Source organism: Heloderma suspectum, chromosome 6, assembly GCF_057233095.1.
Source record: "Heloderma suspectum isolate Gila_16-S chromosome 6, 16-S_ref, whole genome shotgun sequence".
In the NCBI taxonomy this organism is placed as follows: Eukaryota; Metazoa; Chordata; class Lepidosauria; order Squamata; family Helodermatidae; genus Heloderma; species Heloderma suspectum.
The window spans coordinates 86127058-86141707 of record NC_139463.1 but is presented as its reverse complement, the minus strand read 5'-3'; the positions used below and the strand labels follow the sequence as shown (position 1 = coordinate 86141707).

Genomic DNA, 14650 nt, shown 5'->3' with positions numbered 1-14650 from the left:
ACAAATGAGAGAGAACACTTCAAAACACTTCTGAATTGATATTCATTTGGTGCAATTCCATCTGTACAAAGCTATATGTACATACGGGGGGAAAACTGTGAAGGTTTCTATTGTTTTTGGGTGGGCTATTTTCATCAGAAGAACTGTGTGTGTGTATTGGGGGGAAATGGCTAACACCCCTCCCCCACACATGGCACTCCCAGTTGTTATGGGGTCCCCCTTGAATGCCGTGATGTTAAATAACGAGAAACATTAAATGTGATCACATGTATAATGCAACCTGTAGTTTGGCCCTTAGTCCGCTCCCAGTTGGCTTAGCCATAAATGAACTGGCTCAGAGAACTTACAAGCAGCCCTTTGTGTATGCTTGCTTTTCTAAACATTTACTGGATCTTGATGTGTGCATGTCTATTGCAGATGCTCTGCTTGTAATTCCCTGGTGTTTGAGGAAAGCTGTTGGTGACACAGATGTATGGCTTTGTAACTCTTCAGGTGAGTCTGAGATTAATAGATGTGGCAGCTCCAAAATGCTGCTGATTGTGTGTGTGTGTGTTTGTGTGTGTGTGTATCTAAACAGGGGTGGGCAACTTTGGGGGGTTTGGGGGCCAATCCCCTTCCTAACCCATTCGGGGATGCCCCATGCCCCCTCAATTACCACTGAAATTTGGTGCTGTAGCAGCAATAAAGGCCAGTTTTCCCCAGTATGTTAAAGAAACAGTGGCTGTTTTTTGGCTGCTGTACTGCCACTGCACTGAATTTTGGTCACAAACCACCACGTTCACCTTAAAACAATGGAAAATGGGCCTCTTTTTGCTTCCACACTGCTGAATTTAAGCAGTAAATCCAATGGTGGTGGTGTGGGTGGTGCGACTGCCAACCCCCCCCCCCAGGGGGGGTACATGTGGCCCATGGCCTGTGTGTTGCCCAGCCCTGATCTAAAGCCAAAGAATCACGCCTGTTGATTTCCCCTTTTAAATGCTTCTCTTGGGCATTTTCGTACTGGAAAGGGGGCCTGGGCTCCAGACAGAGTTTAACTCTATCTCCAGGATACCCCCTTTCTACACTGCTCAGCTCTTCCTTGCAGACCAGCTAAGCAGAGTGGGTGGATTGTAGGTGGAGAAGTGGTTTAATCCTTCTTTGCCCTTGCAATCCTGATGAAGTTCCTCCACGCTACTATTAAGCCTAGGGAAAAGACTCATGGTGGGGGGCACTTTTGATCCAGTCAGGGGGAAGGGTTACACCTCACTTGCCCCCATCCCCATGAGTGTGTGGGAGAGTCTGTGTAAGTTAGCAAGCAGGGAAGTGAATGGTGTGTGTGAGTGGAGGGCAGTATGTGTGTGTGGCACATGAGAGCCCTGACCCCATCCATCCAATTCCTGACAGTATAGCCCAGATGGAATATGGCCGTCAGGGGTAAAAATTATGCCCATTCCTGGTTTAGAGTCAGGGGAGCAACATTTACTTAGCACTTCAGTGGGTCCAGGAGAGAACATGAGGGGTCACACAAAAAACTCCTTATAGTCCTCTGTTACATGCAAATGTTTACTTTTGCTCTGTTTACACGTATTCTCTTTATCTTGCTTTAGATGAACTTCCTGCATCTTGAGTTTTTCCTGAATGCAACGTCAGTGCAAGTGGGAGACTGGGTCATAGCACGATGCATGCTACCCTCAAACATTTTGGCAATCAAAATTTTCATCTGTAAAGATGGACATCTCATTTCAGCCCACAAAGCAATGCCCCATGAAATCGTATACTCATTGTTACTCCATATCTCAAAGCAGAGTGCAGGCCAATATGCCTGTTGGTATCAACACAAGGACCGAGAGAACCAAGAGAAGAAGTCTACCATCAGTGTTGCTCAGAATCTGACTGTCCTGTCAGGTAAGACTGTAGAAATTATCATAGTGGTAAGGCATCACTAGCTGCCAATACTTCAGAGAGGGCTTTTCAAGCTATATAGGGATTCCATTAACAGAACATGTTTTGGTTTAACATGTTGTGTTAAGGGCATTCCATGTTCACTCAAGCTCCAAAATGCTGGGAACTTACAGCTGTTAAGAGCTACATCCTTAACGGATGCATTATTTATAGTATTCTATGCTGTAGCTTGTTCCAGCTTCACCAGTACCTTAGGGCTGGATGGCTGTCAGTGGTAGAGAGGTGGACATAAGTGGTGGACATTCTATCCACATAGAATGATAGAGTTGGAAAGGACCTTGAAGGTGTTCCATGGGAATAACAGGGGTCCTGATTGTGTTCAGGGGTCCTGATCGTGAGGAGCGCCTGTATGTTCCCCTGCTCATGCCTAGGCATTGTTTTACAGATGACCGTGCTCAATACAGGTGTGCCAAAGAGACAGGATCAGACATATGCTTGGCATCAGTGATAGAGTCAGAGGTGCAGCCATGCTTCCTGTTATTCACATGGCAATGGGCAGATTATGAAGGCTGCAATAAGGTTTACCCTGAAAGCTCCCATTTAAAAGCACATAGAAGAACACATAGAGGTCAAAAGCCTGACAAATGCAGGAAAGTTGCATGATTTGCTCTATCTGATGAACTAACACAGCCTTTCCAGAAACATGCCAGAGACTCAAACCATTCCATTGCCCAGATTGTGATTGCAGCTTCATTCACTCAGACCAGCTTGCCCTTCAAAGAAAATACCACATGCTAGTCTGAATCTGTCTTTATTCAATACTTGTCACATTTTCTTTCTTTTTATTGTTAACCTGTGAACACTCCCCCCCCCCCGCTCACATGCCAGCCAGTAAATTAACTTTCTGTGAGATTAAGACCTTGTAATCAAGCTGGTTAGTTTTGCCATTTAATCAGTCAGTATATTTATTAATTTGTTTGTTTATTCATTTATTTGATTTATACCCATCTTTCCACCAAGGAAATGGTGCTTGAAGTGGCTAACTATATGTTGATCATATAGTTACTGTTGTTGGAAATGCAGCCTGCTAGTCCTTGCAGAAACTCTGTATTCTGTAAAGGATGCACGTATCCTTTTATACTCAGCAATGAAATGAATGGATCATTTCCAATGTGGTTGGTTACAGAAGCATTTTCTACAGGTAGGCATGGGGGAGGAATTCATTCAGTTTGCATTTTAATGCGAGCTTATTTAATTTCACACTTTCAAACCACTATACGAACTGAAACTTAGTTATTTGTTGAAATTCACATTTCTCTGACTTTGCAAGAGAGTTCTCCAATCCAAAAATGTATACAAAACGTGAATATTAAGGAATATAACATGAACAATGCATTACGTTAAGAACATAGTTTACAAATTTGGGGCAGTTCCTTTCCAAGAAAAATTTCCATCTGCTCATATACATCTTTGCCTGAACGTCCAGTTCTGGCTGACTGAGGCCTTGACCCATGCAGCTAAAGTCTCCTGGCACCGTGAAGACAGAATTTTCTTGTATGCCTATGAGAGTTCTACTTCTAGATACCCACTGTTCCCTGTCCTGCTGCCCATTTGGGGGCCTGGCACAACTGTACATAGCTTACCCACTGTAATAATAGCGGGAGTGACTTGTGGCTTGGTGAGGAGGTTTCTGTGGGCTGGAGTTCATGGAGATGAAGAGTTTATATCAAGTTAGGCCACAGTAACTCAGTCTGAGAGCTCATCTGGTGGAATTCTTTCCCCTTGTGTTGTTCTGTGACCACTGATGAACCACATTATTGTGATAAGTGTTCTGCTTAATCCCTGTCTAGGTAATCATAATCGGTCCAGTGATAACAGCAGCTGCATTGGTAAGTAAAATGTTTTCCTAGCACTGTGGTGAAGGTTGAATTTGTTCAGTATTATCTTAGGCTACTGTAGTTGAGTAACTAAGGCTGCAGTCCTATGTGTATTTCCCTGGGAGTAAATCTCATGGAACACTGTGGGACTTACCACTGAGTAAACCTAAATAGGATTGTGCTGTACTGCTGCACTCCTAAACACAGTTAATAGAACTCAGAGGGGCTTACTTCTGAGTAAACATGCTTAGCCTTGTGCTGTAATTTCCAGATTACCTGTATGTGTAGTCTGCATATAAGTCATACTGGAGGCTTCCATTTAATATAACTCATGCTGAAACCTTATCTGTTGAGAGACAGGCTGCTTGAGGAATGTTTCATCACTGTGCTGTTGTTGGATCATTGGTGGAACAGCTTGTTCTGATATTGCCTATGCTTATTCCATGTTCAGGTAATCATGACCCATCCTGTGGTACAGGCAGAAGAACTGGTGAGTAGATAATATTCTAGATGCATTGTATAAATCAGACAGTTTCTGTACTGAGTTATACAATTTAGAATAGTCTAGGTTTATTTCCACATTGGGGCCCTTTAGTGCTGCAGAGACAATGCTTTCCCACAATCAGCTCTAAGGGGAATTAAAAAAGGTGGTTCCACCTGGCATTGAATGTAGTATTATTTTCCCCATAAAACTCCAGCAATTCACATCCTCATAGGCAGGATCATACTATAGGTTTAATCAGGCATAAGCTTCTCTGTGCAACTACCCCTCACATGGTAGCGTCCTTCTTGCCCCATTCATTTAAAGTATCTTCTGCTTCTATGATTGGTTTCTTTGTGTTCATTTGCAAGTCTACAGCATTAATTAAGAGGCCCTGAATTAGCCAGTTCCTGTTGCCTGGCAAAGGTATGGGCAATAATTACTGGCTTCCTCTTTGCAGTTAGAAAGTTAGAAAGTGATACTAAGTTTATTTTTATTTTGAAATTTTGATCATAAAAATACAATACAATAATGACCATGTTTTCTGGTTACAAAGAAGAAACTAGTAATTAAAGCCCTCTCCACTAGAGGGAACAGGAACTGACCAATTCAGGGCCTGTTCAGGAATGTGAGCAAACAGGGGCAGAAACGACTTCGTTTTAAAAGTGGGAAGGAAGAAGTTAATTCAAGAGACAGTAGCCCTGAAAAACCTGAAGAGCTCTTTGCCAGTCCACACTGGACAAGTTACTAATGCAATTGTGTTTTAAGAACAACACATCATCACAAATTAAGTCTTAAAAAGTGATGGGACAACAAAATGGAAGCAGTGGAACAGACTTGCAATAATATCACATGGATTCTTCATATGAACTAAATGGACCAAAGGGGAGGGTCCATATGTGCCAACAACAGCCCATATCAACCGGAAAGCTTTTGCAATTTCCTGTGCTACCAGGCTCCACCACCTGGTAGCAAGTCCCAGATCTTGCTCCCTGGGCTTGCCTAGATACCAGAATAAATCAAAAGCTTGCAATGCAATCCTAGAAGCAGGCTTCTGTTCACATATCCTTAGCTGAAATAGAAACCACACATGCAAATGTGTACTGCATATCAGATTTCTGTCATCTAGCAGTCAGGGCTTGCACGCCTGGGGTCCTGCTGAAAATGCAGGAATCAGATATATATATAGTCAGGGCCAGAAATATTGGAACAAGGATAACTGTTTTGGCAGTTGGCCTCTGTACACCACCACATTGAAGTTGAAAGGAAACACACCCAGATGGGAGCAAAGTCAGGACTTCCAGCTGTAATTCAAGAGGTTTGACGAAAGTGGCGCACTAACCATTCAGGAAGGACAGCCAGTGGTATACACACACTCCCATCATTGGTGGCTCATAAGTAATGGAACAAATGGCTGACAAGCAGCTGCATGGCCAGGTGTGTCCTGTTTCCTGGGTACCCCATGACCAATCAAGCAGATAAAAGGCCTGGAGGTGGTTCTGAGTGTTACATTTGCATTTGATAGCTGTTCACTGGAACTCCCAACATGAGGTCCAAAGAGTGAAGGAGGCCATCATTAGGCCGAGGAAGCAAAATAAACCCATCAGAGAGATTGCAAAAACATTGGGAGTGGCCAACATAACAGTTTGGAACATCCTGAAAAAGAAGGAATTATCTGGCAAGCTCAGCAACAGCAAAAGGCCTGGAAGACCACTGGAGACAACTAAAGTGGATGACCGCAGAATTCTGCTCATGGTGAAGAGGAACCCTTTCACCACATCTAGCCAGGTCAAGAACACTCTTGAGGAGGTAGGCATGTCATTGTCAACATCTACAGTCAAGAGACGGCTTTACGAATGTAAATACAGAGGCTTCACAACAAGGTAACTGGTAACGCTCAAGAACAGACAGGCCACATTAGCCTTTGCCAGCAAACACCTAAAAAAGCCTGCCCAGTTCTGGAATAAGATTCTTTGGACTGATGAAACCAAGATTAACTTGTACCAGAATGATGGGAAGAGAAAAGTATGGAGAAGGAAAGGAACAGCTCATGATCCAAAGCATACCACATCATCTGTCAAACATGTTGGAGGCAATGTTATGGCATGGGCAGGTATGGCTGCCAATGGAACCGGGTCACTGGTGTTTATTGATGACCTGACTGCTGATAAAAGCAGCAGGATGAATTCTGAAGTGTATAGGGCTATACTTTCTGCTCAGATGCAGCTGAATGCTGCCAAACTGATAGGACGCCACGTCATGCTGCATATGGATAATGACCCAAAACATACAGCAAAAGCTACCCAAGAGTTTCTCAAGGCAACGAAGTGGGATGTTCTTCAATGGCCAAGTCAGTCACCTGATCTCAACCCAATAGAACATGCTTTTCACTTACTGAAGACAAGACTGAAGGCAGAAAGACCCACAAACAAGCAGCAGCTGAAGGCAGCTGCAGGAGAGGCCTGGCAAAGCATCTCGAGGGAGGAAACTCAACATTTGGTCATGTCTATGGGTTCCAGACTTCAGGCAGTCATTGACTGCAAAGGATTTTCATCCAGGTATTGAAGGCGATCCTTAAGTTTGAAATGATGTTGGTTTGTTCCATTACTTATGAGCCACCAATGATGGGGGGGGGGGTGTATATGCCACTGGCTGTACTTCCTGAATGGTTAGTGCCCCACTTTTGTCAAACCCCTTGAATTACAGCTGAAAGTCCTGACTTCACTCCTATCTGGGTGTGTTTCCTTTCAACTTCAATGTGGTGGTGTACTGAGGCCAACTGCCAAAACAGTTATCCTTGTTCCAATATTTCTGGCCCTGACTGTGTGTGTGTGTCTATATATATGCTGTTTGAGTGGAGAGCAGGAGGGCTGGATATGCTCCCTTTGCTTCCTCCTTCCTATGGAGCAGCTCTCAACTGCCACTTTTTGAAAAGGGCTCTGTGAGTGCTATTCTGGCTGCTTTGTGCGCATACAGCTTGATCAAGGCCCAACTTAGACAGCCAGGACAGGATAGCAAGCACCTCGGTCATGGCATCAGAGCACCCACATGGGGTGGTGGTGGTAAGCATTGTATATTAAGCTCTATGTCTCTCTATATACACATATAAAGCATGCTGCTCTTTCCCTCTTTCACCTAGGCCAAATGATGTCTCCCTATGTTTGGTTTCTCCGCTCCACAATCGTGCTTCTCCTTCTGGTCTCAGCACCAATAATCAATTACTTCTTGAAGAAGTGGAGCCAGTGTGTGTTTGAATTAGAATCTCGGAACTCCCTTTAGAAGAATAACACTTTTCCAGTTCTGCTATGATTTCTAATCAGACCCTCCAGCAACTGCTCTTTGTCATTTTTAAAAGAAGCCACATGTTTAACATCTTGCGCTCTGTGGTCCTAAATTTGGGCAATAGAAGAGCATTTCTAGTGAACATCCAGTGAGTGGGAGGAGGAGTTCTCAACACTTCCCAGGCCTGCCTACTCTCTTCTCCAAATGTCCTCCATGCCATTATGCCTCCATTGGCCTGCTTATGGATTCCAAAGCCAGCTGTGGAAAAGCCCGTATAAAAATGCCCAAGAGAAGCATTTAAAAGGGGAAATCAACAGGTGCAATTCTTGGGCTCGATGAGCACCATTGCAGTTCCATATGCCTCCCCATGAGGAGAGAAGCAGACTAAATAATATAGTGTAGTAAATATTGTAAACCAATACTGCAAAAAAAGAAAAAAAAGAAAATGTGGATTTGTGCTCAGGAAAATGTGAGTTTTCAACTGACTCTTCGGAAAACAACATAGAACACAACTGCACAATATAATAGAGAGCTGGTGTGTTGTAAGAGTTAGATTGCTGGACTGGGACTGGGGATGCCTGAATTTGATTCCCATTACTGAGGAGGTCAACCTCACTTGGGAATTTACATCTTCTTTTCAATTTTGTACACCATTCCCATGGCATAGAACTCACACCCCTTTTGGTCTTCTTTGATTTGGGAAAAGCCCCTCCACTCAGGTAAACAGTTTAACAGTTACCTCCTCAGAAACTCAATCTGATCTGTGTTCAGTCTAGGATGGTTCAACTCTGCTCAGGTTATGCCAGTGGAGCTGAACCTACCTCCAAGTTAGGATCACTTCCCCCTCCTGCTCCTGTTTTCTCTGTATTCCTCTCCCCTCACTTTTTTGTTCTTGTTTTGCTCTTGGAGTAGTCAGGGCTCTGAGGAGACGCACAACTTAGCAGTGCTTGTGTCCTCTGTTTTATAGCCTTGACTGTAGATGCTCGTGCTGCATCAGAATAAAAGACCTGCAGGTCTCCGTTGTCCCCAGCTCCCCGTCAGAGATAACCCTTTGATTTGGCACAACAGGATAACCACCCAGTTGGAAGGACTCACTGACTGAGAAAAACCCTTCCCCATTCCCCTGTTGCTGTAGGAGAAGTAATATACATGCACTCTGATCTCTTGTCCTTGTCCTTCTCTTTCTTCCCGCTGTCCAACTTATATTCATGCCACCCCATGCTCCACATCTTTCTTTTTGCCCCATTGGAATTAGGCCTTATTGGTGGTCGAAGCCAGTCGCCCTGGCAGCATTCTGCAGAGGCTCTGCGGGACGCTATCTCAAACAGCTTTTAAAAGGTTGAAAAACCTTTTTATCTTCCCCTGGAACTAAAAGGGGAAGCAAGACTACCATCTTGATGAAATCCTGGAAGAGTAGCTCATTTTGCGGAGCAGCAGAAGGGCTCGGCTCCAAGGTTAGTTTTCCGGAGCAAAGACATCGACTCAAAGCTGTTTTGAAACTCCTATCTAATTAGGAGAATACAGGGCTGACATGTTCCAAATGTAGATTTTTAGTGTGTATGGATTAGAGAATACCAACAATACTTGAGGACCTGCAAAATTTGCTTAAGGAGAAGGATGGCAACATCAAAGGGAAGGAAAAAAGGAATGGGACCACGGCCGACCCCCCCCCCCCACACCTCCCTTAGCAAAGTCTTCTAGAAATTATGGAAATATAGAGGAGCTGCTTGCTTTGATAAAAACTTTGTCTCTTCAACTGTCAGAACAGGCTAAGAGATTGGATACAATCCAAGATTCCATTACCACCCTTCAGGGGGCTGTGGATCTCATTAATACTTCTCTGCAAAAAACGGAGGCGAAAGTTAATGACCTGCAAGATCACATATCAGCTCAAGAGATTACAATGAAAGCTTCTTATAATATCCTGTCTACTAGAATCTCACAACTGGAAGCATTTACACAAAGAGCGAACCTACGCATTATTGGCAGTGAAGGGATTTCATGGCGATAGTCTGACTCTGACGTGTTGACTGGAATATGGGAAGCACATTCCAGAGTTCTCTGTCAGATTTTTTTTCTAGGATAAACACTAACACTCTCTCTCTTCCCTCCCCCCACTTGTGAATATTACTCTAAATGGAAGAACAAGAGATACGTAATTGAAATAGATTATGTTAGTTGGATATTTTCAGGAACTTCTTCTATGTTATTTCATCTAGTGAAGCTGAGACAAAATTTCTGAGGAAGATGCGAAAGAGCAGTGAATAAGCAAAGGGCATATCCTGGAATCTTTACTGCTTTTATTTATTTATACTTATAAAATATTTATAGGCCATTTGGCATTTATAAAGGAGTAGTATGAAATATATGGAAAAGGAGTATGTTATTTCCATTCCTCTTTCTCATCTCAAGATGTACATGCGGACATATACCCAACCCCCTCTGCACCAGACTGAGATTATTTACCCTACAAAGGGCTGATCCACATTGTATTCTGATATATCATACTATGCCAGTGCTTTGTGCTCTGTACAGAAGATCAGTCTGTTTCCTGGCCCAGTTCAAAGTGCTAATATTTACTTTGAAAGCCCTAAATGTCTGGAAGCCCGGTTACCTCAAGGACTGTCTCTTCCCATATATATCTGCCTGGACTGTAAGATCATAATCAGAGGTCCTCTTGGCACCCCCTTGAAATGGCACACCGATTGATCAATGTCTTCTCCAGTAAGACTTGCCTTGCATCTACGTTGTGGTCTTTTAGGCACCAAGTAAAGATATTTTTATTCTCCCAGGCTTTCTAGTTCACCAGTTTTTAAAAACAGCGCTTGTGGTTTTTATATCTTAGTACTGCTGTTCCTTTTACTTTGTTTTATTCTGCAGCTGTTTAAATTTTTTTTTTAGGTTTTTACACCATGTTTTATTATGTTTTTAAATTTTATGTTTTTAAGCTCTATTTTGTGAGCCATCCAGAGTGCTTCAGCTATTGAGCAGTATGTATGTATAAAAGAATGAATGAATGAAAATTAATTTGACAAACTTCTCCGCATGGTATGAAATTGAATTTTGCATATCTTGATGTCAAAAAATAATTATAAGCCACTTAAAACAGATGGATGAGCCTCGATAGGGCTCAGCAAAAATAAAAGTAGTTAGGGGACTTATGAACAGACATTAGTTATTGCTGTATCCTTGCATTTAATTTATTGCCTGAGGTCACAATCCTAAACACTCTTATCCAGGTGTAAATTCCATTGGACTCAATGGGACTTACTTCTTAGTAGACACACATAGGATTACACTGTTAATTCCTGTGTGCATGTAATTGCAGGTGCTCTCTTTGCAACACACTGGTGTTTGGGCAACTGGGCTAGTGACAATGGTTCAGAGCTTTGCAGCTCTACAGGTGAGTCTGAGACTAAGAGATATGGCAGGCTATGCCAGTACCAACATGCAACTCCATGCCATTTTATTTTTTTAAAAAAGCATACAATAATGTTTACATCTAAATGCTCTGTCAAAATGCTCAGTCTAAATGCAAGCCTAGGCTATTTGTGGAGAATAAATTTGGAGAGATACATATTCTACATAATTTTTGGTGTGTCTTTCCCTGGCTCTGTTTTTGAGACTGTCGTGTGTGTGTGTGTGTGTGTGAGTATATGCTACTGGGTGCACAGTGTGGACAATATAGTTCTCACTAATAGTTCTCCATATTATTTTCACACTGCAGGCGGGGTCCTATAGGAAGCATGTCTATGAAGGTGGGAATCGAAATCCCTTCCAAAGCCTTCTAAACCAGAGCTCGATTATGAGGGGAAAGATAGAGGGGCTCCTAATAAAATCTACAAGTATCACCCCTGACTCTCCCCAATTTTAGCCAAATCATAGACTTCTATGGGTGCAATCCTATGCATGTTTGCATAGCAAAGCTGGCTGGGGAATGCTGGTAGCTGTAGGCTTATTCTTGGTCTAAACATGCATAGGATTGCGCTCTAAATAAAGTAGCTGAGCAGGCCATTTAGTGCTCAGTGAAAATGCTCTACTTGAATTTGCTGCCTGATTTGCAGAAGGCAAATCTGAGGTGGTCATTTTGGCAATTTTTCATGTGGGTGTGAAAATTTTGTGGAAGTTTCAGGCAGGATTACTTTTCTTTCTTTCTTTCTTTCTTTCTTTCTTTCTTTCTTAAACTTTTTTTAACAGATGCAACTTGTGGCAACAGAAGGGCTCCTTTGTTGGCCATATTTTCCCTTCAACAGAAGCATCATGCGGGGGGCGGGGGGATTGCAGCCTCCAGGAGGCTCAAAGGAAATCATAATAAATGTTAAAGTGGGGGAGGGGGGAGTTAAAGAAAGAAAAAAGTGGAGAAAAAACACCACTGTTCCTGCCACCAAAAAGTAAACTCCATCCAGAAAATTAGCAAACTGTTCTCCCCTCAAATATTCCTCCAAGACTCAGCCCCCCGTTTTGCCCACTGTCCCAGCTTTCAAGCCAAACGTTTGTAATATCCAAGTTCTGACTCCACATTAGGGCTGTCAGAAAAGGCAATGGGGCAGACACTTCTGCTCCACCTGTATTTCTAATACTGTTCAAACACGTCAATTTCCCATTCCTCACTTCAGAGGTGCCCTGTGTGCTGGTTTTTAAATTGGGAATATAAATGGTCACATAGCTTGGCTGAAGCCAAATGGTCACATAGCTTGACTTAAATGGAAGTAGTAATTCATTAACATCACCAATGTACTACTTTCTGGAAGGAAATTACAGTGCTGTACAACCAACAACAACGAACCAGCATTTTGAAAAATAAATTATTAAAAGCATCAAAACAGGCAGCAATAAAACAAAGGCTGGTGAGACAAAAATAAGAGTCAAATGATCTACAAATGATTGCTTCTACAGGGTTAAACAGCAGAATGTCTCTAAGAGAGAACATGAAGGTTCATGTCAATGTAACCCTCTGTTATATGTTACTCTGTTTTCACATACTCTCTCTACATTGCTTTAGCTGAACTTCCCGCCCCTGACTTTTCCCTGAATGCAACTTCAGTGCAAGAGGAAAACTGGGTCTTACTGCGATGTGTGCTTCCCTCAAACTCTTTGGTAACCAAATTCTTTTCTGTAATGGTGGAAATCCCATTTCGTCTCACAATGCCCAATGATGTGACATACTCACTACCACTCCAAACTTTGCATCAGACTGCAGGCCAATATTCCTGTGGGTATCAACACAAGGACTCAAATAAGCAGGCAAAGACGTCCACCCACAGTGCTGCTCAGAATCTGACTGTCTTGCCAGGTAAGACTGTTGAAATGTCGAAAGTGGGGAAAGATCTTGGGCTGCCAGTATCTTGGATGGGCCATTTAGAATGTGTGCAATTATTTCTGTTGCACAAGGGGAGCAACTTTCCCTTTGTGGCACAATGGTGCTGCATTTCTAGGATGTCAGAACTAGGGATGTCAGAGAATTCCGCCATGGATTCCAGTGAGGCCGGATTCTTTAGAATATGGCCCCCTGGAATCCATGGCGGAATGGCCTCCCCCCGCCCCCCCGCGAAATCCCCCCATGACGGAACTTACCTGGGTCGGATGCGGCAGCGGCTCCGGCTCCGGCAGCAGCGGCGGCAGCTGGTCTCCCGGCCGGCCGCGGCTGGGCTGCTGTGGCCGCTATTTGCGGCCTTGCAGCCGTGATAGGCTATGTAAGTATTTACGTAGCCTATCACGGCAAAGAGCAGGGACGCAAATGGTATAGCGGTCGCCATTTGCGTCCCTGCCCTTTGCCGTGATAGGCTACGTAAATACTTAGTAGCCTATCATGGCTGCTTGCAAGGATGCAAATGGCGGCCGCTACGACGGCTGCCATTTGCAGCCGCAGCAGCCCAGCCATGGCCGGAGCTCCGGCTGCGGATGGCCCTGGCCGACGGCTCCATGGAGCCACTGTGGAGCAGAGCCGGCCAGGGAGGATTCTGAGGGGAGGGACGGGGCGCCTCCCCCCCACCGCGGATGCCCCTCTGCGGAGCCAGGTAAGGGATTCGTACAGCCCTAGTCAGAACAGATGTGTGACATTTTAACAGGTTCATAAATGGGTGATGAAATATTGCAGTTTCACACTCTGCTTCCTTCTCCCTGGCCTTTACCCTCATCTCTTAGTATGGATTTGCTGTGATGAGCTTGGTCCATCTCCTACTGCTTCCACTGCTCATCGTTTCTTACAGTGATTGCCATGAATCCTATTAGACCAACTTGCAGTTCTCCAGCCATCTCAGAATTAGCACATGCTCATTCTGGCTGACTAAAGGAAGAGGAAGCAACTACAACACTCAGTAGGATAAAATGATGGGTGTGTATGTAGAAGATGCTAATCTCTGAAGGAAGTTGAGCAAATAAACCATATCCCAGGAGACAGGTAGATGACATATATCTCCTCATACCATGGAGTGGATTACTTAATATATAAATCCTTTCCGCTGAATGCAGGAAAACGTTTTGAAACTTGTGCAAAATTCATAAATCGTGAGAGCTTATTTTTGCTTGTTCTTTGTTGTGAAGGTTGATTATGCTATGCATAATCTCTGGCCCATGTTCTGCTTTAGTGAAATGGCTCAGAGACATTCAGCCTGCTTCTAAGAATGGATAGTTAGAATTATGTCCCATTGTTCTCAACGGGAGTCACTCCCCAGTAAGTGTGTTTAGGATTGCAGGCTTAGGCTGGAATACTTTGCAAAGTTACACTTCAGTAAGCCCCAGTGGGACTTCCTTCTGAGTAAACATACATAGGATTAGGTTTTGTGCTTTGAGGCAGGAAGCCTTTCCAGTTCAAATCCTGCCTGTCAGTAGGCAAAATCAACTCAGTATGTGGTTTTAGGCAAGCTTCTATCTCTCTGCCCCCAAAATGTGTATATTAGACAGAAATGCACACAAAATTGTATATATTATTAGAAATGTGCATAGAAATGATTATGAATTTTCATGCAAACTTAAAAAAAAACCCTCAAAGTTCGGGATGAGCCAAAATTAAGACTGGATAAATTCTCAAAGTTTGAGACAAACTGAATTTAAGACTGGAAACATGATACTAAGATAAATTGACAGATTTATCCTATCTACCAGACATTTTTGGATATTAATCTCCCGC

At 43.4% G+C, this 14650-nt stretch overlaps 1 protein-coding gene across 1 annotated transcript; it reads left to right on the top strand.

Annotated features, from left to right (window-relative positions):
- The first annotated feature begins 468 nt into the window (after window positions 1-468).
- On the top strand, window positions 469-7946 carry LOC146341686 (uncharacterized). The gene is made up of 5 exons (XM_084807614.1): window positions 469-492; window positions 1587-1884; window positions 3732-3770; window positions 4210-4248; window positions 7379-7946. The coding sequence occupies exons 1-5, from the start codon at window positions 469-471 to the stop codon at window positions 7516-7518; spliced, it is 540 nt and encodes a 179-aa protein (XP_084663740.1). The 3' UTR covers window positions 7519-7946.
- The last annotated feature ends 6704 nt before the right edge of the window (window positions 7947-14650 follow it).

Coding starts and splice junctions, on each gene's coding strand:
- LOC146341686 (XM_084807614.1), top strand. CDS start 469: ATGTATGGCTTTGTAACTCTTCAG. Junction 3,771..4,209: donor TGATAACAGCAGCTGCATTG/GTAAGTAAAATG, acceptor TTCCATGTTCAG/GTAATCATGACCCATCCTGT. Junction 4,249..7,378: donor TGGTACAGGCAGAAGAACTG/GTGAGTAGATAA, acceptor TCTTTCACCTAG/GCCAAATGATGTCTCCCTAT.